This window comes from Peromyscus maniculatus, chromosome 5 (assembly GCF_049852395.1).
Source record: "Peromyscus maniculatus bairdii isolate BWxNUB_F1_BW_parent chromosome 5, HU_Pman_BW_mat_3.1, whole genome shotgun sequence".
In the NCBI taxonomy this organism is placed as follows: domain Eukaryota; kingdom Metazoa; phylum Chordata; class Mammalia; order Rodentia; family Cricetidae; genus Peromyscus; species Peromyscus maniculatus.
In genome coordinates, this window is record NC_134856.1 from 22644687 (window position 1) to 22669396 (window position 24710).

Below are 24710 nucleotides of genomic sequence, written 5' to 3' on the forward strand. Positions count from 1 at the left end.
TGGGCGGTGGTGGCGCACGCCTTTAACTCAGGAGGCAGAGCCAGGTGGATCTCTGTGAGTTTGAGGCCAGCCTGGACTACCAAGTGAGTCCCAGGAGAGGCGCAAAGCTACACAGAGAAACCCTGTCTCGAAAAACCAAAACAAAAAAAAAACAAAAAAAAAAAAGACCTGGAGGGCTGTACTTACAGGCAGTGACGAGGCAGTCATGTGTTTGGTTTACAACCAATGAGAAGGCAGAACAGAAAGACGATCTAAAGACAAACACACAGGAAGTAGCTCTCTTTTGGAGAGGTAGGACCACACCAGGAGGAAGGTAAGGTTTTAGCTCTGAGCTCTGACCTCTTGGCTTTCTCTTTTACATTGGTTCTGTGTTTCTTTCTTTCTTTCTTTTTCTTTCTTTCTTTCTTTCTTTCTTTCTTTCTTTCTTTCTTTCTTTCTTTCTTTCTTTCTTTCTTTCTTTCTTCTTTCTTTCTTTCTTTCTCTCTCTCTCTCTCTCTCTCTCTCTCTCTCTCTCTCTCTCTCTCTCTTTCTTTCTTTCTTTCTTTGGTTTTCCAAGACAGGGTTTCTCTTGTGTAGCTTTGCGCCTTTCCTGGAACTCACTTGGCAGACCAGGCTGGCCTCAAACTGTGTTTCTTATTTAATAAGATGGTTGTTTACATCTACATTTGGCACCCAACATGACAAGAATCCATTAAAAACTGCTTGGCTTGGCAGCAGGTCTGGTTTCCCTGCAAGGGTGGCCGGCTCCCTAGCCCAGGTGGGCGGCTCCCCAGCCCGAGCCCAGGTCGACTTGGCCTCAGCCTGGCCAGAGCTTCCGGTCCAGCTGCACTCGACTGTAGCTACAGCTCCTTGCGGCTGAATCGCCAACTCAGGGTAAACATTGAACCAACGAATGTAAATCAACAAGGGACAGACAAGGAAATCCTTTGCCTCAGTTGGGAAAATCCCAGAAGAGCCTCAGGCAGTCTGGCACAGCAAATCCAGTTCAGACCTTTCCTGCAGTCATAGAGGAAACCCCTACTCAGAGCAATTAAATAACCAAATGCTTATTGGAATAAACCAGGCTGCTCAGGGTGATGGAACAGCTGAGACAGAGAGAACAGAAAATTCGTGAGAAACCATGAAGAAAAATTTTTGGCAAACTTGTATAAATGAACAAAGACCAAAATTTACAATAATAATAAATGGTGTTTTGCTCTCTGGTCTGGTAGACACAGGTGCTGATGTGGCCATAATTGCACCAGAATTTTGGCATCCAACTTGGCCTCTTCAGGAGGTAAACGTTCAACTGTTAGGAATTAGAACATTACCTCAAGTGAAACAGAGTGCAAGATGGCTCGAATATATAGGTCCAGAAGGACAGAGAGGAAAATTAAAGCCATATGTTATGGTGATATTTTATTTGTACTGAAATGTGATTTTATTTGTTTGTTAATAAATAAAGTTGCCTGGCGGTAAGAGCTAATAGCAAGCCATAGCAGAAGCTGGCCAGTGGTGGTGCATGCCTTTAATCCCAGTACTTGGGAGGCAGAGCCAGGCGGATCTCTGTGTGTTTAAGGATACAGCCAGTGCCGGGCGGTGGTGGCGCACGCCTTTAATCCCAGCACTCGGGAGGCAGAGCCAGGCGGATCTCTGTGAGTTCGAGGCCAGCCTGGGCTACCAAGTGAGTCCCAGGAAAGGCGCAAAGCTACACAAAGAAACCCTGTCTCGAAAAAAACCAAAAAAAAAAAAAAAAAAAAAAAGGATACAGCCAGCATGGAGACACACACATTTAATCTCAATACCAACTATAGAAGACTTGGAGGTCTGTACAGACAGGCAGTGACAAGGAGATCATGTGGTTGGGTTTACAACCAATGAGAAGGCAGAACAGAAAGTCAATAAAAGGACAGACAGACAGGAATTAGGCCTCTTGCTGAGAGGAAGGACAACAGTGGCAGTGAAGGGTAAGGTTTTTAGCTCTTAGTATTGCTCTGACCTCTAGGGCTATTAACTCTGCATTTGGCTCTGTGTTTCTCATTTAATAAGACTGTTCATCTACAGTTGGCGCCCACGTGGCAAAAATTCATTAAAAACCACTTGGCTTGGCAGCAGGACCAGTTTCCCACCTGGGTGGGTCCGGCTCCCTAGCTCAGGCCTAGCTTGGCTTAGGCCCAACTGACCGTAGCTATGAGCAGGTACTGCAGCTGGAGCTACTTGCTTAAAGCCAGTGCTACAAACAACTCAACCTGCCCTGCCGAACAGGGCCCCTGCCTGTAAAGCCAACACATGTGGTGGGAGTTTAAGGAAGCCAGAGCCAAGCCTTGACTCAGCTCAAGAGGGAACACGTGGCTGGATTTAAGCTTTAGCCGGCTACGCTTTCTTGTGTTCTCTCTCTCTCTCTCTCTCTCTCTCTCTCTCTCTCTCTCTCTCTCTCTTCACACCTTGGACACTAGGTGGCTGTTTTGAAATTCCCTCGGATTTCTACTGTTTCATGCAGATTTGGTAAGTCACAACATATCAGATATTTTAAATAAAAGTATTTTAAAGAGGAATTTTTTCCACATTAAAAATGGGTTTAATGTGCACATTGGAAGAAAATTGGGTTTTGTTTGGAATTTTAGGCAGTCTGACAATGGAAGAACTATATGAGAAGATTAGTATTGTTGGAATTATGCAGTTTATTAGCATTTTTTTTTTTTTGGTTTTTTCAAGACAGGGTTTCTCTGTGTAGCTTTGCGCCTTTCCTGGAACTCACTTGGTATCCCAGGTTGGCCTCGAACTCACAGAGATCCGCCTGCCTCTGCCTCCCGAGTGCTGGGATTAAAGGCATGCGCCACCACCACCCAGCCTCATTTTACTATTTAAAAAGATAGTCAATTTAAGTGCCGGGATGACAGCTTTAGAAAAACTTGTTAAACCTGTAAAAATTCAGACAGAAGAAATTAACAGTGAAGTTGTTTCAAGTTTGGATCATAAGGTTACAGAAAGAAAGCCTATTTTCACACAGTCACCCTTAATTTATCCTGTAACGGTACAGCAGTTGCCTAATCAAATGATTACACAAAATATTTGGGCTCCAATTGAAATGTTCAATTTACGAAGGTTTAAGGAGGCAATAGTGTCTTTTTTTTTTTTTTTTGGTTTTTCAAGACAGGGTTTCTCTGTGTAGCTTTGCGCCTTTCTTGGAGCTCACTTGGTAGCCCAGGCTGGCCTCGAACTCACAGAGATTCGCCTGGCTCTGCCTCCCGAGTGCTGGGATTAAAGGCGTGCGCCACCACCGCCCGGCGGCAATAGTGTCTTATGGCATGCATTCCCCATATGTAAAGCAAATGTTAAACTCTTGGTCAACATATAATAGGATTGTACCACAGGACTGGCGGAAGCTGGCATAAGCTGTTCTGGAACCCTCCCAAAGGCTTCAGTGGCTAACTTGTTTCAAGGATGAGGCTAAAAACATAGAAAAACAATGGAGGGATAAAGGCATACAAGTATACAAGTCTGCCAGGATCAGCTTATTGGAGAAGGCCAATATGCTTCAGTACAAACACAATATTTATATGATGTCCAAACCCTAATTTTATGTCGAACGGCAGCCTTGAATGCATGGGACAGAGTTGAGAACCAGGAAAAAAAACTGAGTCATTTACAAAGGTTAGGCAAGGCCCAAAAGAATCTTTCACAGATTTTTTTTTTTTTTTTTTTTTTTTTTTTTTTTTTTTTTTTTTTTTTTTTACAAAGACTGGCTTCAACAGTAAAGAGAATGGTCCCGGATTCAGAAGCTAGTAAGATAATAATTGAATCTTTGGCCTTTGAGAATGCGAATGCAGCGTACAAAAGAATAATCAGGCCATTAAAGGCAAGATCTGCACCTTTGGAAGACTAAATTATAGACATGGTTAATGTTGAGGCTCATGAGCAGGATGATATGTGGGTAGGAGAAGCAATTTCAAAAGGTTTGAGGAGTGTTAGATGTTTTGGGTGTGGGAAGCAAGGACATTTGAAAAGGGACTGTAAACAGGTCATTCCTAGAAACAATGTTTCTTCAAGGAACAATGGCAACAGAATGCCCCTTCCTTCTGGAGTATGCAGAAGGTGTGGTAAAGGAAAACACTGGACCAACAAATGTAGATCAACAAAGGACAGACAGGGTAATCCTTTGTCTCAGTCTTCAGGAAACTCCCAGAGGGGCCTCATGCAGGCCCCCATAGCAAATCCAGTTCAAACCTTTCCTGCAGCCATAAAGGAAACCCCTACTCAGAGCAATTAAATAACCAAATGCCTATTAGAATAAATCATGCTGGTCAGGATGATGAAACAGAGAGAATAGAAAATTCAGGAGAAAACATAAAGAAAATTTTTTGGCAAACTTCTATTAATGAACAAAGACCAAAATTAACAATAAAAATAAATGGTGTTTTGTTGTCTGGTCTGGTAGACACAGGTGCGGACGTTACCATAATTGCACCAGAATTTTGGCATCCAACTTGGCCTCTTCAGGAGGTAAACGTTCAACTGTTAGGAATTGGGACATTATCTCAGGTGAAACAGAGTGCAAGATGGCTCGAATGTATAGGTCCAGAAGGACAGAGAGGAAAATTAAAACCATATGTGGCTAACATAGCTATGAACCTGTGGGGTCGAGACTCGTTGCAACAATACTCAGATTAACATCCCTCCAATCTCAGAAACAAATCATAAACTAGCACATGTTTCTGAGAGAAATATTAGAAGGCATTATTCTAATGAGTGGTCACCAGCCATCCATATTATACAAAAACAGGGTGTAGCAGGAATCTTAAAAGTACTTATTAATAAAATCAAACCCGAGGCCAGTTATTGGGGTCCATGCTGGTAGATCAGAGAGACAAAACAAGCCACAGCTATCTCACCTTGCCAATTCCTCAGCTGGTCTTGATTCCTCAAACTGGAAGCCTGTGAGTCCTCATCCGGAATGGGTCTCAGCTGAATTACTGCTCAAAAGCCTGAATGCTTAACCAGCCAAAATCTCAACCAGCCAAAATCTTCTAGTTTCTGGTCCTCACGCCTTATATATCTTTCTGCTTTCTACCACCACTCCCTGGGATTAAAGGCTGGCTTTCTGGGATTAAAGGCGTGTGTCACCAAGCTTGGCTATTTCCAATGTGGCCTTGAACTCACAGAAATCCAGAGGGATTTCTATCTCTGGAATGCTAGGATTAAAGGTGTGAGTGCCACCATTTTCTAGCTTTTGTATCTAGTGGCTGTCTGTTCTCTGACCCCAGATAAATTTATTAGGGTACACAATATTTTGGGGAACACAATACCACCACAACAGGGCACAACAACTGATGATCTTCCAAATATACCAAAAGCTCTACCTTTAAAATGGTTAACAGACAAGCCTGTATGGGTTCAGCAATGTCCCTTAACAACTGAGAAACTCCAGACTTTAGAAGAGCTGGTAGAAGAACAGTTAAATGCTCAGCATATTGAAGAATCAACCAGCCCTTGGAATTCTCCTGTATTTGTTATTAAAAAGAAATCTGGTAAATGGAGAATGGTAACAGACCTTAGAGCAATTAACAAATTAATTCAGCCAATGGGCTCTCTACAATCTGGGATGCCTTTGCCTACTCTGTTACCAAAAGGATGACCTCTCACAGTTATTGATTTAAAAGACTGTTTCTTTTCAATACCCTTACAAGAAAAAGACAGAGAAAGATTTGCTTTTACAGTGCCTACTTATAATAATTCTCAACCGGTTAAAAGATTTCAATGGAGGGTCCTCCCACAGGGAATGTTGAATAGCCCAACTCTGTGCCAATATGTTGTACAACAGTCATTAGAAGTGGTACGTAAAAAATTTCCTAAATCTATAATTTATCATTATATGGATGATATTTTACTAGCTGACTCAAATGCAGATACTTTAGAATGTTTGAAGAAGTAAAGAAAAATTTGTCTTGCTGGGGATTACAAATTGCTCCTGAAAAGATACAAAGAGGAGATTCTATTAATTATTTAGGGTAAAAAATAGAGCTACAAAAAATTAGACCCAAAAAGGTGCAAATTAGGAGAGATAGACTACAGATTCTTAATGACTTTCAAAGATTATTTGGAGATATTTCTCATCTATGAACAATTTTTGGGGTAAAAAATGATGAACTGACTAATTTGTTCAAAATCTTAGACAAGGTGACCAGGACTTAAATAGTCCAAGAGAATTATCACCTGAAGCTGAGAAAGAATTGGCCTTGGTAGAAAAGAAAGTACATGAAGGGCATGTGGTATCATATTGATTCAAAGCTGGATTGCATTTTGGTTATTTTACCTTGTAGGCATTCTCCTACTGGAATATTAATGCAGAGGGAGGATATTATATTGGAATGGGTATTTTTACCAAATAAACCAAATAAAAATTAAAAACTTATGTGGAAAAATCTGATTTGATTTGGAAAGGAAAATTGAGACTTCTTCAATTAGCAGGAATAGATCCAGAAGAAATTGTTGTACCTTTAACTAAGGAGGACATTGAAAATTATGGATAGAAAGTGAACCTTGGCAAAGAGCTTGCAGTAATTTTTTGGGAGAAATTAACAGCAAATATCCCAAAAGCGATAGAATTAATCTTATAAAAAGAGCTGATTGGATCTTGCCTCGAATTGTATGGCAAAAACCCATATCTGGAGTTCGTACATTTTATACAGATACTAACAAACAAGGAAAGGCAGGTTACAAATCAGAAAATTTAAGTAAAGTGGTTCAAAGTACTTATAATTCAGTTCAAAAATCAGAATTGTATGCTATTCTGTTGGTATTAATGGATTTTTCAGAACCTCTCAACATAGTTACTGACTCTCAGTATGCTGAAAGAGTGGTATTACATATTGAGACTGCAGAATTTATCCCTGATGCTTCAGAATTAACTTCACTATTTATTCAATTACAAGATACAATCAGGAAAATGAGTCATCCTTTATATATAACTCACATTCGATCCCGTACTGGTCTGCCAGGCCCTTTAGCACAAGGCAATGATGAGATTGATAAATTATTGATAGGAAATGTGCTGGAGGCCTCAGAATTTCATAAAAAACATCATGTCAATAGTAAAGGTTTAAAAAAGGATTTTCCATAACCTAGCAACAAGCCAAAGAAATAGTAAAGAAATGTCCTACTTGTTTCTTCTACAATCAAATGCCATTACCAGCAGGATGTAACCCAAAGGGTACTCAGAGGAATGAAATCTGGCAGATGGGCATGTTTCACTTTGCAGAATTTGGAAAATTGAAATATGTACACCATACCATGGATACTTATTCAGGATTTCAATGGGTAACTGCTTTGAGTTCTGAAAAAGCTGATTCTGTAATCACTTATTTGCTAGAAGTTATGGCCATCATGGGTATACCTGCACAAATTAAAACTGACAATGCTCCATCATATGTCTCTGTTAAAATGAAACAGTTTTTTGCTTATTATAATATAAAGCATATTACAGGTATACCACATAATCCTACAGGTCAAGCAGTTATAGAAAAATCAAACAGAACTCTAAAGGATATGCTAAATAAACAGAAAGGGTTAACAAAACCCCCCAGAAATAGACTGCATAATGCTCTATTAACTTTGAATTTTCTTAATGCCAATGAGAAAGGAACAACAGCTGCAGAGAGACATTGGATAATAGAAAAAACTATAGAATTAAATCAGCCTATATACTTTAAGGATGTGCTGACCTCAGAATGGAAACCAGGGTAAGTGTTATGTTGGGGACGATGTTTTGCTTTTGTTTCTACAGGAGAAGATAAGCTGTGGGTACCATCAAAATTGATAAGGGTTCGATTTGAACAAGAGAAACCTCTTAATTAGAGGAGGTGATAGTTCATCAACCAGCATGAACATCCAATTTAAACTAACTTGTATCAATAACACATGCCTTTTCATTTAATCAGATAATAACTTGCCAAAAGGAACATCCCCAAAATTAGTCTTGGGAAAGGTTTTTTGTTTTTGTCTTTTAGGAAAATGAGGGTTAAGGAATCTGAAGAACACAGGACAAATGAGACAACTGAAGGGACAAATCATCTATCCCAGGAAACAGAGTGAAACGGCGTATGGGTATATATTACCTAAAAAATTTTATGTCTTCCTAAATGTTTGTTTCTGCTTTTCTCTGAAGATTTAACACTATTGGTCTTCTAATAGTCCCAGTTCAATTAAAATTTAAAGCTGACTTTGCAGTTGGAGAATGGCTCTCTCCTTCTTTAAACTCAAGCATGTTGTTAAAAGGAAAATGCAAACCCCCTGTATCATGCCAGAATAAAAGAGCCATCTTCTGCTATGGGACAGGACAAAAGCCAAATTAATTAAAGGACTATTCTATTACTAATCTCAATTCTTTGATTCTATTCTGATTCTTTAAACTTTTCTTAAAGTGAATTTTATATAAATTATAAATATATATGAATTTTATATAAAAATTTACAAGATACACACACACACACACATTTTAAACTTTGTTAAGATATGAGTGGTCATATAGAGTAGTAACTAATTCTAGAAAAAAGGCTTCAATTAGCTGCTTATACATGTCTTTGTGTTCGAATCTCTTATCAGTTTTCTGCAGGAAATCACGGCCAGGCCTAACATCAACTGAAGTCTCCAGGAAGAGGATGGGGCCCCACAACAACAACAATTCCATGTGGACAATAATAATATCATTAAGCTGACAAACATCATCCACAGATCAGCTCTGAACTACAAGGTGCTCAGAGCAATTTTGAGATGACTAGCTGAGATGATCCAGTCTCAAAGACTACTTGAATAAGGACTTGAGATAAACCCTGAACTTCGGCATTATACACAGACTGGATAATGAAGAATATAGTTATCTTTCCTAGAATTTGACAACTAACCTAAAATTTTCTTTCAGGATAAAGATAACTTCGCCCATACCCAGCAGGAAGCAATTTTAAGAATACGACGCCCACATTCCCAAAGAGGTGGTGTGGGGCGGGTGTTTTTTTGGTCTTTTTAATGGGTTTTGGGTCTGGGATAATTTTCATTGTTTAGGGGGTTGGTTACAAGTTGTTGTCAAGGGTTAGGAAAAAGGCTAAGCTTCCTGAGTCTGGGTTACCTCACTCAGGATGATTTTTTCTAGATCCATCCATTTGCCTGCAAACCTCATGATGTTATTGTTTTTCTCTGCTGAGTAGTATTCCATTGTGTATATGTGCCACAATTTATTTATCCATTCTTCAGTTGAAGGGCATCTAGGTTGTTTCCAGGTTTTGGCTATTACAAACAATGCTGATATGAACATAGCTGAGCAAGTGCTCTTGTGGTATGATTGAGCATTTCTTGGGTATATGCCCAAGAGTGGTATAGCTGGATCTTGGGGGAGATTGATTCCCAATTTTCTAAGAAAGCACCATATTGATTTCCAAAGTGGTTGTACAAGCTTGCATTCCCACCAGCAGTGGAGGAGAGTTCCCCTAGTTCCACATCCTCTATAGCATAAAGTGTCTTCAGTGCTTTTGATCTTAGCCATTCTGACAAGTGTAAGGTGGTATCTCAGAGTTGTTTTCTCACTCATAGGAGGATGCTAGATGTGGAAAAAGGATGACTGGACTGCTACTCACATCACCAGTGAGGCTACCTGGAAAACAGGACCCCGAGAAAGACACGGAGAAATGGATGAGATCTACATGAACAGCCTGGACATGAGTGGGAGCAATGAACGGTGAGGGTCGAGGGAAAGAGAGCGGGAGATCCTAGCTGGATCAAGAACAGAGCGGGAGAACAAGGAATAGGAGACCATGGTAAATGAAGACCACATGAGAAAAGGAAGAAACAAAGAGCTAAAGAGGCCCTCAGAAATCCACAAAGATACCCCCACAAAAGACTGCTGGCAATGGTCGAGAGACAGCCGGGACTGACCTACTCTGGTGATGGGATGGCCAAACACCCTAATAGTTGGGCCAGAAACCCCATCCAAGGACTGAGGAATCTGGATGCAGACATCCATGGCTAGGCCCTGGGTGGAGCACCAGGAGTCTAACTATCGAGAAAGAGGAGGGTTTATATGAGCGAGAATTGTTGAAACCAAGGTTGGATAAAGCACAGGGACAAGTAACCAAACGAACGGAAACACATGAACTATGACCCAAAGGCTGAGGGGCCCCCAACTGGATCAGGCCTTCTGAATAGGTGAATCAGTTGATTGGCTTGATCTGTTTGGGAGGCATCTAGGCAGTGGTACCAGGTCCCGGGCTCGTTGCATGAGTTAGCTGTTTGAAACCTGGGACTTATGCAGGGACGCTTGGCTCAATCTGGGAGGAGGGGACTGGACCTGCCTGGACTGAGTCTATCAGGTCAATCCCAGTCCTCGGGGGAGACCTTGATCTGGAGGAGATGGGAATGGGGGGTGGGCTGGGGAGAAGGGGAGGGGGCAGGAAGGGGGAGAACAAGGGAATCTGTGGCTATTATGTAGAACTGAATGCTATTGTAAAATAAAATTAAAAAAATAAATAAAAAAGTAAATAAAAAAAACCAAACCAAAAAAAAAGGAAAAAGGCTAAGCAAAGGAGATTAGATTTAAGGTTCTTGTTTAAAAAAAAAAGAAAGAAAGAAAGAAAGAAAGAAAGAAAGAAAGAAAGGGAGAAAGAAAGAAAGGGAGAAAGAAAGAAAAGACAATTACTAGTTTTAAATACTTACATTGGATTGTATTGTTTTATATTATATACAAATTTGAAATTGATATTGTTAGAAAATGATATATGTATATTTCTAATTGTATTTATACCATTCATTTAACAATGTAATGCAATTTTCTGATCCTTGAATGTTATTATTATCAAGTATTAGGATATAAAGAAATGAAAGTTAGTAGTTAGACATTACAATAGAACTTGTAGTCATATTAGATATGTTTTAAAAATTGAGCAGAGATATTTTAGACAGGTCATCTTCAAACCCTTCAGAGAACTACAGAATATGGCATTTAAAATGTTTTAATAACTTAGAAATTTTTCTTTTTTGAGACATGTCGGCTCCTGGCAGTACCAATCTACTTCAGAGAAAATATGGGCATTGAAGAAACTGCATATGGAGTCAACTTTCATTGTGGCAAAAGTTAGCCACTGGACAACAAAGTATCCTCAAATCAACAGGACAAAATGGACAGACAGAACACAAAACAAGTGTGGTTATGGCTTTATCAAAAGGCATCTTCTGAGGCCAGGACAATATGGCCCCATCCCTGAAGTGGCCTTCGCTATCCGGAAAAGGTACAGTGTCCTTTTCTTCGAAGGCAGCTTAACAGGCAGTGGGACGATAGCTTCTATTGTGCAATGGAACAGCAGCTGAAACAGTTATTCTTGAAGAGTAACTAAGCTCACGCCTCTCAATAGTAGACTGGCATTTAGTAGAGGGATGTGGAGAAGAAGGGGATGCTGACATGAAGCCATATATGAATGGACAAGAAGAATGGACATCTGAATTCAAAAACTGTCAACAATTTCCAGAATTTAAAATCCTGAATCATGACAGGACACTAGTGGAATTCAGGTGTTTCTGGTACATGGACTGCTCTCACTCAATGTGAGGTTGAACTGTTGACCTTGTGTACATCCTATTTCACAAGTGAGTCTGTCAGATATGCTAAGCCTATAGGCTGAAGATGATGTCCCAACACTGTGGAGAAACCTCAGGTGACTGTCCAGGCAGTTGGCTGTTTCTTTCAACTCACAAATTTTTTGGAAGTTGTTTCCATGCACTTTCTGTTTTTATTTTTGTTAGTTAATATTATTTCCTTCTTGGATCTCTGAGGGAGTTGAAGATTAGTTAGTTATAGTTGAAGATTAGTTAGTTATAGTTGAAGATTAATTAGGATAGAAAGTGAATTAGATACATTTTGGACTTACCAAAATAGGATAGATAATGGAATTATTTTCTCTGATTTGTCAAATACAAATGGACTAGACATTGTTTAGGTATTTATTACTTGTATATATTGTATATGGTTATTGTACTTTTGTATATAGTTTTCTTATGTTAGTTATAACCTTTTGCTTGTTTTCTTTTTATTAAAATAGAAAAGGGGAAATATGATGGTATTTTATTTGTACTGAAATGTGATTTTAATTGTATGTTAATAAATAAAGTTGCCCGGGGGTCAGAGCTATTAGAGCCATAGAAAGAGTGTGGCGGTGGTGGCGCATGCCTTTAATCCCATAGATCTCTGTGTGTTCAGGGATACAGCCAGTATTGGAGACATACGCCTTTAAGACCTGGAGGGCTGTACTTACAGGCAGTGACAAGGCAGTCATGTGTTTGGGTTTACAACCAATGAGAAGGCAGAACTGAAAGACTGTTTAATGACACACACACAGGAAGTAGCTCTCTTTCGGGAAGCTAGGAGCACTGCAGGAGGAAGGGTAAGATTTTAGCTCTGAGCTCTGACCTCTTGGTTTTCTCTTTTACATTGGTTCTGTGTTTATTTAATAAGACAGTTGGTAACATCTACAACAAATTACCACCACTTTTATAAAAACTTGATTATTATTATTAGCTAGTCTCTTGTGTAACATTTACACACACACAGTTTATAAGGCAACACATTAAATAAGCACAGTTTCAATATAACTCTGATCATGAAATCTGCATCACACAAACCATTTCCTTGAGAGCAGTGTGTAAGTCTAGCTGGCCTTACTTCTTAAAATAAGTGCCCACGTCTTTAGAGTCAATTATAATAACCAACCAGCATTTCAACAGCAAGAAGCATTTCTGGAAGCTTACTTTGCCCATTAAAACCAGGAGATACTTTATGCTCATTTAAAATACTTCAGGATATGAAAGCAGTAAAGGAAGAACCAAGTTCAGACCTTGCACTGGAACAGGGCCACCCAGGGTGCTTGTCACACACTCCCGGGCCCTGGGTTCTAGCTCTAGTACCACTAAAAACAAACAGACTCTTAGCACTGAGCCGTTTCTCTGTACATAGGAACTGTGACCCTCATGCTGGGATCTGACCCAGGGCTGTGTGATAGGCAAACACTCCAGGCGTATTCCACAGACATAACCCAATTTTCTAACATCTGTCATGAACTAAAATGAAATTTTGTTCCCCAATATCTTTTTCAACTGAAAGTAGCTTACTTTTGTGTATGTTTCATAAGGTTTACTTTTAGTATCTGTCTAAATGCCAATGGGAAGACCAAACTGTGCCCACCGGGTTTAGAGTGTTTCCAGTCCTTTCTTATAATGGGCATTACATCCCAGAAGGCTAAAACACTTCTATCATTTTTTTTGGAGTACATTCCCAGAAAAAAGACTGCTGGTCATAGAGATGAACATGAGAGAAAGCTCTGGAGACAGACCCCATTTATTTCCATTATAAACTTCCTTCCTTCCTTCCTTCCTTCCTTCCTTCCTTCCTTCCTTCCTTCCTTCCTTCCTTCCTCCCTCCCTCCCTCCCTCCCTCCCTCCCTCCCTCCCTCCCTCCCTCCCTCCCTCCCTCCCTCTTTTTTGGTGCTTTGAGACAAGATTTCTTTGTGTAGCCTAGGATTTCTCTGTGTAGCCCTGGCTGTCCTGGAACTGCACTTTGTAGATCAGGCTGGCCTCAAACTCAGAGATCTGCCTGCCTCTGCTTCCCAAATTCTAGGATTAAAGGCATGCAATGCCATGCTCTGCTGCATCATAACCTTATAGTAATTTATGTGTTAGAAGTGTTTACTATACTGTAAAAAGCACTATCCAAAGACTTTAGATGAAATACACATCAGCTTAAGAGAGTCTTTCAGTTCCTAGAACAGCACTCATATTTTTTTTTAAAAATCAGTTTTTATTTTCCTTTAATTCTAAATATAGATCAGAGATTTGAATTCTTGCTTTTTGTTTGTTTGTTTTTTTCTTTCTGGAGCTGAGGACCAAACCCAGGTACTTGCGCTTGCTAGGCAAGCGCTCTACCACTAAGCTAAATCCCCAACCCCGGTTGGTTGTTTTTTTGAGACAGGGTTTCTCTGTTTTGCCCTGGCTGTCCTGGAACTCACTCAGTAGACCAGGCTGGCCTCAAATCACAGAGATCTGCTTACCTCTGCCTCCTGAGTGCTGGTACTAAAGGCATGCACCACCACTGCCTGGCAAACTCTTCCATTTTTATTTAAACTCTATCTTCTCATGCCAATTAGACTTTTCCCTTTCACTAAATAGATTGATTGCATTATGGTTTGTTTATTTAGAGGGCACACCATGCTTATCCCCACAAGGCTGTGGGGTCACAAGAGCAAACAGCTCTGCATGTAAGTCACCAAACCATTCATGAACATATTACTGTACTTCTACATTGTGTAAAGGTATACATTAAAGCTGTTTCAAGTTCCATGTACAAATTAAAAGGTATTTTTTCTCAAGAAATCATGCCTGATAATATTTAGCAACAGAAACTAATTTAGTACAATTAAGAAGAATGATGATTTACTTACCAGTTGTGACAAATAATTGATTACAACCAAGTAAGTCCAAGCATTGGAGAAACTTAAGTTCCCTTCGCCATAGACACCAACAAGCTCGAATACCCTTAAAAATGGCAAAAATCAACTTTATGACTAACCACGCAAAACCATATGTTTATATGTACCCTTTAGAGACTTATTTAATGTATATGAATATTTTACCTGCATGTATACCTGTGCACAATGTGCATGCAATGCCCTTAGTGACCAGAAGAGGGCACTGGATACTCTGGAACTAGATTTCACTAAACCTCTGCACGAGTACCAAGTGCTCTTAACACTGAGTGCTCCACTGAGTGCTCTCCTGTCCTGAACACGTTCTTAAGGTGTAGTGGTAGCAACACTTAAAATTTAGGGTCCGTTTACTTCAGTAAACCTATGGAAAATTACTAGACTTTGGTCACTGACAGAGAAACATTTTTCTAGATATGTATGATATGATTATTCCTTTTAACTTAAAGAAATTATAAACTGAGAACCATTAAGCTAGAGAATAATCATTAACTTCAAAAAACAACGCCTAATTTTGGAAAACTTGACTGATAATCATTAACTACAGGTCACCTTTTCCTGTAAATTGCAGGTAAGTATCTGAAGACCCAGACACTTGCTGTGGGATGGTCTGTATGTCAAATTGCTCTGTTTGGTCAATAAATAAAACACTGATTGGCCAGTGGCCAGGCAGGAAGTAGGTGGGACAAGGAGAGAGGAGAATTCTGGGAAGCGGAAGGCTGAGGCAGAGAGACACTGCCAGCCGTCGCCATGACCAGCAGCATGTGAAGACACCGGCAAGCCACCAGCCACGTGGCAAGGTATAGATTTATGAGAATGGATCAGTTTAAGCTATAAGAACAGTTAGCAAGAAGCCTGCCATGGCCATACAGTTTGTAAGCAATATAAGTCTCTGTGTTTACTTGGTTGGGTCTGAGCGGCTGTGGGACTGGCGGGTGACAAAGATTTGTCCTGACTGTGGGCAAAGCAGGAAAACTCTAGTTACAGACACTCCCACCCTGCATATAAATTTTACCATAAGTATTAAGTTATATGCTTACCCAGTTTCTAAGCAGCAAGGAAATAAAGCGAAATTTTATAAATAATTCTAGCTCAAAGAGTTGAACTGTTTTTTTAAAAAATACAGCTTTCGCCGGGCGGTGGTGGCGCATGCCTTTAATCCCAGCACTCGGGAGGCAGAGCCAGGCGGATCTCTGTGAGTTCGAGGCCAGCCTGGGCTACCAAGTGAGTCCCAGGAAAGGCACAAAGCTACACAGAGAAACCCTGTCTCGAAAAACCAAATAAATAAATAAATAAATAAATAAATAAATAAATAAATAAATAAATAAATAAAAATACGACTTTCTTTTATTTTGTGAGCTGCAGAACATTAAGATCTAATAGATAAATCATAAATTGACATTTTGGATTTTTTAGGGAACAGTTTCCCAGGGAGTCTGATTATGTTTCATATTTTGACATCAAATTGTTTTTGTGTGTGTTTATTTTGAGACTCCGTCTCTCTATGTAGACCAGGCTGGCCTCAAACTCACAGAGATCTGCTTCTCTCTGCCTCCTCAGTGCTGGGATTAAAGGTGGCACCAGTTAAAGACAGTGTTCCTAATAAACTCCTAACAAGGTAGAAAATAAATCTGTGGTTATTTAGTTTAACCCAACTAAAGGAGTTTTGGTTTTTCTGATGTGCTGTTCAGTCTGCTCTCAAAAGAATGTGAATCTCATGGTGATCCTTTGCATTGTTCATTGTAATGGAATCCAGCTTTTATATATGTATTTACACTATTTTTTTTCAAGACAGGGTTTCTCTGTGTAGCTTTGTGCCTTTCCTGGAACTCACTATGTAGCCCAGGCTGGGCTAGAACTCACAGAGATCTGCCTGCCTCTGCCTTCTGAGTGATGAGATTAAAGGTGTGTGCCACTACCGTCTGGCTAAAATTTATGACTACATTTTCATATTTATCTCCCCCCCCACCCCCAGCCGGAGCGGAGGACCGAACCCAGGACCTTGTGCTTGCTAGGAAAGCACTCTACCACTGAGCTAAATCCCCAACCCTTGTATTTACACTATTAATCAACATTGTTCTTTTACTTGTTTTTCCCATTGAAGAACATAGATTGTTTTTTAAGACAGGGCCCAGTCTGGCCTTAAACTCTCGATTCTCCTACCTCTACCTTCAAGTGCAAGGATTATTTGCCATGAATCACTACACTTGGTTTCTGTTGTGCTGGGAATTAAAGGGCTTTGTGCATACAAGGCAAACACTCTTATCAACTGAGCTATATTCCCAGCCTTGTATCATGAAGATTAAAAAAAAAAAAAAGCTAAGGGAAGGCCATACTTACAGTGCTGTAAGAGTGGTAATCACTCTGATCACCATGTACTGCAGCACTCCCAGTTTGGTTCTAAAGAGCAGCGTTCTGCAGAAGAAAGAGAACATAACATCTCAACTATTCAGTGGCATCAGAACATCGCAAAGCCTCCAAATTAAAAATCACTTTGACAAACGACACTAATTATATTGAATCCTGCCAATTTTGTTCTCCTAAATGATAGTAGGGTAAGAATGTGGTGGCAACACGGAAATCTGAAGACCACTTTGAAATTATTTAGTAACTTTATCTCCTAAAGCCTCCCTTCAGCTCCACTATAGTGCAAAACAGAACAGAAGGAACAGAAGAAGGTGCTGGGACCTTGGTCTTTTCCTGTTTCCCACTCTTGCCATGATACACTGCAAATCAACAGGACCAAATGAACTGAGTCTGTGAGTCAAATAAAACCGATTATCTCAGGAGCTTTGCTGTTAGAACTGATAGTGATGGCTCTAACTAACACAGGAGAAAAACAGAGGCACAAATGAACTGTGAGCTTGTGCACACGCACGTGTATAAAGCATTGACATTTAGGATGCAGCTTCCTGGTGAATGTGTTTACAGAAAGATTTCCTGGGACAGTCAAACCACCCTGAGGGTGGGTGGCGATCCACAGGCTGGGGCCCTGGACTGAACACAAGGCAGTGAGCTGAGTTCCGGCTTTCCTCTCTGCTTCCTGACAGCAGATGCAGTATGACATCATGCACCTGCCACGTGCCTTTCCCACCATAAGGGACTGCACGCTCAACTGTGTTCCTAAGTTGCTTTTGTCAGTGACTTTGTCTCAGCAGGGAGACAAGTACAAGACAATTAGCTGCGTGACCACATGCACAATCTTTTAGGCTCCAATTCCCAACTGTAAAAAAGATGCTGATTAAACATTTTCTAAGGTTTTCTCCCTCAATACATTGATGAACTTTCCTATTGGGATAAGCAATGTTAAAAAAAAAGAAACTCTCAACATGTACATTGTAATAATGTATTTTATTATCTTTCAAACTGTACTACGGTGCTACGTAGGGTAAGAGCTCTGCCTACTGTCCCCGCCCCTTGCAGAGAGCTGACTGATATTTCAGACCCACACAGAGGTCCATCAAAACCAAACACACTTACTCTCCCATCGCCCACGGCGGACAGCAGCAGAACGGAAAGAGATGCTGTTGCTGATCTTTAGATTCCAGGTGTAATATCACGTTTGGCAACCGCATTGTTAAGTAGTTGTTAAAGAAAATCATAAAGTTATAGATCACGTAAGCTTCATAACAGTCTCTCCAGGTATCAATATATATTGCGATTTTTGGGAATTTCAAGGCCAACCACTATGGAAAAGCACAGATGTTAAAAAGAAATATTACGGACTCAGAAAATGTTACCGAAGACATTATTTTTCTTTTTTTTTTTTTTTGTTTTCTTTTTTTTGGATGGGGGATAGGATCTATGTAACCTGGATGTTCTGGAGCTCACTATGTAGACAGGCTGGCCTCCAACTTAAGAGTTCCACCTGAGTGATGGGATTAAAGGGATGTAACACCACACCTGGCTAAAGCCATTTTCTTTAGTTGTGTCTACTGTGGAAAATGTTTTTTCCTTTTATTTTCTTTTTTGGGGTGGGGTGGTGTACAAATAAAAGACAATAACTAAAAAGCATGATAGCAAACTATCAGCATCCTTATGAGAATCTGCATCTATTGGTTCAGCCAACCCTGGAGCAGAAATATTTGTAACATCCTCTGACCCCAGGTCTACATTCTGGAACTCATTATACAGACAAGGCTGGCCTGGAACTCACAGAGGTCCCCTTACCTGCATATGACACTGATATTCTATCAGGTGTCATAAGCCATCTAGAAATGACCATAAGGACAGGGGAGACACACTAGTCCATATGCTGATGCTAACCATTTTATATAAGGGAACTGAGCATCAGCACATTTTGATGCCTGGGGTGGGAAAGTATTCCCTTGTGGCTATGTATTGAGAAGGGTAATTACAATATTTCATTCTTTAAAAGATTAAGAGCCATTAATCTTAAATTTAATCAACTGAACAAAAAACAGCTACACATTAAAAATATTTGAAATATCTGCATTTTTCATTATATTATCTTCCTTACCAACACTAACAACACGTGAACTTGGCCAGAGTCAGAGGCAGGGGGCTCTCTGTGAGTTCAGGACCAACCTGCTCTACATAGTGAGTTCCAGGACATCCAGAACTACATAGTGAGACCCTGTCTCAAAAATAAAAAAGTAAATAAATAAGTAAAAATAGAAAGAAAGAAAAAGCTGGGTTGTGGTGGTGAATACCTTTGATCCCAGCAATCAGGCAGCAGAGGCAGGTGGATCTCTGAGTTTGAGGCCAGCCTGGTCTACAGAGTGAGTTCCAGGATAGCCAGGGCTACACAGAGAAATCCTCTCTCTCAAAAAAAAAAAAAAAAAGAAAAGAAAAGAAAAAAAAGAAAAAAGAAAAAAAATTTCACTATTAATCTCCTTTAAAAGTCAAAATTGTGTGTTCATTACTTTATTAAGCATTCTTTAGTAAGCATAGTTGTGTCAGAAAAGAAGCAAGGCGGTGGTGGCACACGCCTTTAATCCCAGCACTCACTGGGGAGACAGAGGTAGGTGGGTCTCTGAGTATGAAGCCAGCCTGGTCTACAGTATGAGTTCCAGGACAGCCAGGGCTACACAAAAAAAACCTGTTTCAAAAAACCAGAAAAAAAGTGTCATAAAAGAATTCCTTTTCTAAAAAGACTTACTTACTTTATTATTTTATGTGCATGAGTATTTTGTCTACTTGTATGCATATGTGCTATGTTAATGCCTGGTGCCTACAGAGATCAGAAATTGGATTCCCTGGGACTGGAGTTATAGTTGTGAGCTGCCATGTGGGTGCTGGGAATTGAACCTGGGTCCTCTAGAAAAGTACTCCTTACCACTGAGCCATCTCTCCAGCCAAAGAATTCTTAACGAAATACAATAAAATATACTTACACTATCTAAACTGTATATTGGGACCATCCAAAGAATCCTACAGAAAGTAAAACATAAAAAACACTTAATATCATCTTTATGATTTAAGTCAGTCAATAGTAGTAATAGCAAATACATTAAGATTTGACCTCATAATAGGTTTTTGAAGTTCGGGTTGTGTGTAATGCATCATGTGTTGCAGAATCCCCCAGAAGGACACATGTACCGTCAACAGCATAAAGATACCAGCAATAAACCATGCTTTAGTATGTATTCCAACCTTGAAAAACAAAAGAACACATTGGTTTAGATTCTGATATTAAAACTATAAAGATCAATATTTTTGTCTTAAATTTTCATTAGATTACAGATACTGCTTGGTATTTCCCAAATAATTAGTAGCAATTAAAAAAAGATTTACTTTTTAAAAAATTCTATGTATGTGTGTGTCTGTGTGTGAATATGTGCATGTGTGAGTGTGGGTACCTGCTGAGGTCAGAAGAGGGTGCTAGATTCCTTGGGGCTGGAGTTACAGAGTGTGGTAGCACACACCTTTAGTCCCAGTAACTTGAGAGGCAGAAGGGTCTCTGTGAGCCCCAGGACAGCCTGAAAAAAGAACCCTCCTCCTCATCCTTCTCCTCAAAGACAAACAAAAAGAACATTTGCATAGTATCTCTGCCCATTCCTAGTGTGTTATTTGCTTTCTGTATCTGATTCTTGTTTGCTGTTTATGAGCTATCTTGAGGAAATGCTCCAGTTAAGCCTCTAACCTTGAACACAAAAACAAAACCTTCCTTTGATCTTCTCAGTCCCCTCTACCTATTGTGCTATCATTTCTCAGGCTCCTTCGGAGTCAAAATCTTCAAAACTCATATATTCTCCGGATCCTAAGTTTCCACCACACATTCGTACTTCAACAATTCTGTTCTGCGTTTGGTCCTCCCAGCTTCAGTGATCACTAAGCTCCCACTGACCTTTCTCCTTGTGAAGAGTGACAGGCAGGTTGGCAACAGTGCACACTATTCAGAATGTCCCCTCGAGACCCTCCTCCCGGGCATTCACTTCATTGGTTCCTTGTGAATTCCTGGGAAATGCTGGTGCCAGGTCCCTTGCTGCTCCTTCTCTGTGTCCTTGATCTCAAGCATTCTTTAACTGCGGACACTGTCTAAAGTCTGACCATTAGTACCTAGGTGTGCTCCCCTTTAGAGGTCGGAACTTAACCCCTATTGCAAACGGCCATATTTGGAGATAAGGCTGATGGGAAGTGACTTAGGTGAAATGAGGTCATAGTCTCATAGGGCTGGCGATCTCAAAATGAGATCGTTCAACCACCTGAGGATTCAGCAAGGGCATGGCCATCTGCAACCTGAGAGTACCTTCCCTAGACAGCAGCCCTCTGGTCCCCATGATATCTGACTCCAAAATAGTTTTCAAGACTGAAAACACAAATTCCTGTTGAAGGCACTCAGTTCATGGTATACACATGTGCTTCTGTGTGTGTGAGTGTGTGTGTGTGTGTGTGTGTGTGTGTGTGTGTGTGTGAGTGCAGGTGTGCATGTGTGGAGGTCAGAGGTCAGCTCTGGGGAGTCAGCTCTCCTTCCAGCTTAGGAACCAGGGCGTCTCTTGTTTCTGCTGCTGTGCTGCAGAGTGGAGGCAGCTGGCTGGCGAGCTTCCAGGCAATTCCGTGTCCACCTCCCATCTTGCCATAGATGCCAGTCAGGTGGGTCACAGAGAGGGAACTCAAGTGGTCGGGTTTCCTGGTTATTGCTCCACCTGCTGAGCTGTCTCCACGGCCCTTTATTATGGCAGAGAGTAGATTAAACAAGACGTGTACCTGCAATTGAAACTGTTCTGAGGTCCAGACTTGCATATCCAAGTGCATTTTTTGACAGGCTCACCCGCACATCCTCCATTAAACATCCCTGTCAGAACTTGAGGGACTCAACTTGGGGTGTTAGCAGTTTACACTGCAGATTAGAATTGGTCTTAAAGGTTCATGGCACTTTCAAACTACAGTTGAAGCTCACAACTAAGAGAATACTAAGTGAATTAAGTACTCCAAGGAACACTAAGTGTGGAAATTATATTTATATTAAGATTGCTATACTAAATTTGGGTGGACATATTCATGACGTCATGTTGTGACATCAACAAGTAACAAAAGGCGGCTGGAGAGATGACTCAGGTAAGGGGCTTGCCTCCAACACTGCACTGATCTCTTGAGCTCAGTCCTCACTCAGCACTCATGATGGAAGGAAAGAACAACTCCCCCAATTGGTCCGTCCTCTGACCTCCACAAGTGGGCCATCCCACGAATACACCAACAAGTACACTTTTTTAAATAAAGAAACAAATACACGAGGAACTTTTGTAAAACTTTTGCTTTGACTGAGGAGAAACTTCAAGTCGCGAATGTAGCTCCGTTGGTAGAATGCTTGCTTGTCTCAAATGCATAAAGCCCTGGGTTCCATCCCCAGCATTGAATAAACAGAAGCACGGAGAATGTGGACGTTGGAGGACCATGCTAGGCTACAAAGCAAGTTCCAAAACAGCCTGGTCTACATGAGACTTTATCTCATTAAAGAAAGGAACAAATAAAAGATGTAACGTAAAAACAATTAGCAAAGTCAAACTAACGGGAATCCTTTCGTTCCCGGAAGCATGCTAAAAGCTTATAAAATCCAGAAGGGAGCTTTCAAGGTAGTTTATCTGATCTGGTCAAGCCCAGTATCTGCACAGCAGATGTGATTTCAAGAATAGTTTTCCGGGAACTGATGGGTATCAGCGAAGCATTCTAAGCAGCAACATTATTTTTCTCCACCCGGTTCCACCTATACTTGTAGCGGTAAAGTGAAATCAGACGGGTCCGTTTAATGTTCAAAGACAAATGTTTTTCTGACCCTCAAGAATTAAAAGCTGACAAAGAGATTCTGCCAAACAGTGTAAGAAAGGGTAGAGGTGCTGGACCCTCTTACCTTCAGTTTGTGACGTTCCCAAATACACAAGGGAACTAAGATCAGGATTCCAACTACGTAAGTAAGTATGATCAGGGGTCGGATCCATCGCCTCCAGTTGTTCAGATTACACACGCTGGGCATTTTCATAAACAGATTAGCTTACGACAGCCAAGAAAACGAACCAAACCGAGATTTTGGCACTTTTCTCTTCTTTGGTTGTTTTCTCTTCTGGCTCTCTCTAGAGAAAAATTTACCAGCCGCTGGCGCCGCGTCCTCGGGTCGCGCTGTGGTTGCGGCTGCCGCAGCGGCGGCCGCTCGGGATGCTCGCGGGTGCGGGCTGCATCCTAGTCGGCAACCGGCATGCACCCGGTGCCGGTGGTGGGTCGGCGCCTCGCCTGCGGGTCGCCTAGAGTCTTGGCTGCACCATAGCCCCGAGGACAGCCAGGGATGACCTGCGGACCTGGGCGCTCGTCTGCCCTGCAGCTGGAAGCCGCCCGTGCCCCACTCCTGCTCTGGCAGGTGAGTCCCCGCCCCCCAGAAGACCCGGCCGCGATTTCCTCACTCACGCTTTCTGCACTAGGGGAAACTCATCTTTAAAAGAAATGAGTCCGCTTCCGTTTCCGTTCAGATGCTTAAAGCCAATGACCTGAGGTGAGATTCAAGCTAGGCCAACCCTGTCCGGTGACATCAGACGTTTATGATTGGGCAGCTACTGAGGAGGGCGTGGCTGTAACCAAGGTTACTGAAGGGCGTGGTGGGAGGGATGCAGAGGAGGGTAGTGGAGGATTGTTGGCTTCCCTAACTTGGCTGGTTTTTGTGGATCCTCAGAAGGGTTCCGGAGGTTGTAGGGACTGGGGACGTTTCAAAAACACCGGCTGCCGTCTTAAGACTTTGTTCCATCTAAAGGAAAGCCTTAGTGAGGGCCAGTCACCGTGGAGCGGAACTTGAGACAGGCTTTTTTCTGAGAAGGCTCCCCGGTTGTCTTTAGGGGTGGAAACAGAAGCCGGCTGGAAAAACACAAAATAGGAAACCTTCGCTTAAATTTCAGTCAGTTACTAGAGTTTAGAGCCCTAAGGAGGGATTTCTCTGCATAATTTCTGAACCGAATAGAATCATTCTAAAATATAGCTTACTTGGAAGTAACTGCCAATGTGAAATGTTCACATTTGGAACTTGTGTTAAAAAGTCCTACTCATTTAGAATTCAAAAGGTTGGCATTCTGACACCATATTCTGTGCACGCAAAGCTTTTAGCTGTATAGGTTTGAAGAGCAAACAAATGGCAAATGGTATCGTACGGTCTCTCTAAATCAAGGGAGCAAGCAAACGTGTCTCAATTAGACACATGAATATATATGGCCTATATTGTCATTTTCTGAAATCAAACACTATCCTACGTTCTTTACCTATATGAGCTGATCTGCACAAAAGTACTGAGAGACAGGCAGTTTTCTGTTTCACAGATGAGAAGTTTCAAGTGATTGATTTGTCCAAATGAAGGACCCCACTCCATTATGAGGATATGGGGCGTTGGGCCGATGTTATGCCCCCCCCAATAACTTGGCCTTAGAAACGCCATTCTGCAGGAATCAGAAAAACAGGAGTTCACAGCTGTGACTAACTAGCCAGCCGGCCTTGGAAGAAAAAGATAACTATGGCCAGCCATCGGGCCTAAGATAGGGGATAATTGGGTCAGCGGCCTTGGGAGTAAGACAGTTGATATTTTATGGCGGGCCCCTGGCCTTGAAGAATAGGCAGCTGGCCTGGGCAAGGCCAAGTCAGCCACACATCAAACTTCTGACAATTAAAGAACGCGACCCCAAGTTCACCCTGGCCCTCTGTAAAACAGCCAATAGGGACCCTGTAACTATGCTTCTCGCTTCTGTAACCGCGCCTCTGCCCCTGAAATCCCATAAAAAGTCCCCT

At 41.2% G+C, this 24710-nt stretch overlaps 1 protein-coding gene across 13 annotated transcripts in view; it reads right to left on the bottom strand.

Annotated features, from left to right (window-relative positions):
* Nucleotides 1-23491, bottom strand: part of LOC121826411 (transmembrane protein 184C-like) — a 56491-nt gene extending 33000 nt beyond the window's left edge. For 11 of the 13 annotated variants that reach the window (XM_076571898.1, XM_076571897.1, XM_076571900.1 and 8 more), the window contains exons 1-6: nucleotides 22804-23459; nucleotides 19978-20108; nucleotides 19850-19886; nucleotides 17973-18178; nucleotides 16833-16907; nucleotides 14451-14544 (exon numbers count right to left, since the gene is read on the bottom strand). In XM_076571898.1, coding sequence (XP_076428013.1) covers nucleotides 14451-14544; nucleotides 16833-16907; nucleotides 17973-18178; nucleotides 19850-19886; nucleotides 19978-20108; nucleotides 22804-22932 — 672 coding nt within the window. In that variant the 5' untranslated portion in view covers nucleotides 22933-23459. Of the gene's footprint in view, nucleotides 1-14450; nucleotides 14545-16832; nucleotides 16908-17972; nucleotides 18179-19849; nucleotides 19887-19977; nucleotides 20109-22803 lie in introns of all 13 variants that reach the window. The other 2 variants (XM_076571899.1, XM_076571889.1) reach the window with 2 other exon arrangements.
* Between the last annotated feature and the right edge of the window lie 1219 nt (nucleotides 23492-24710).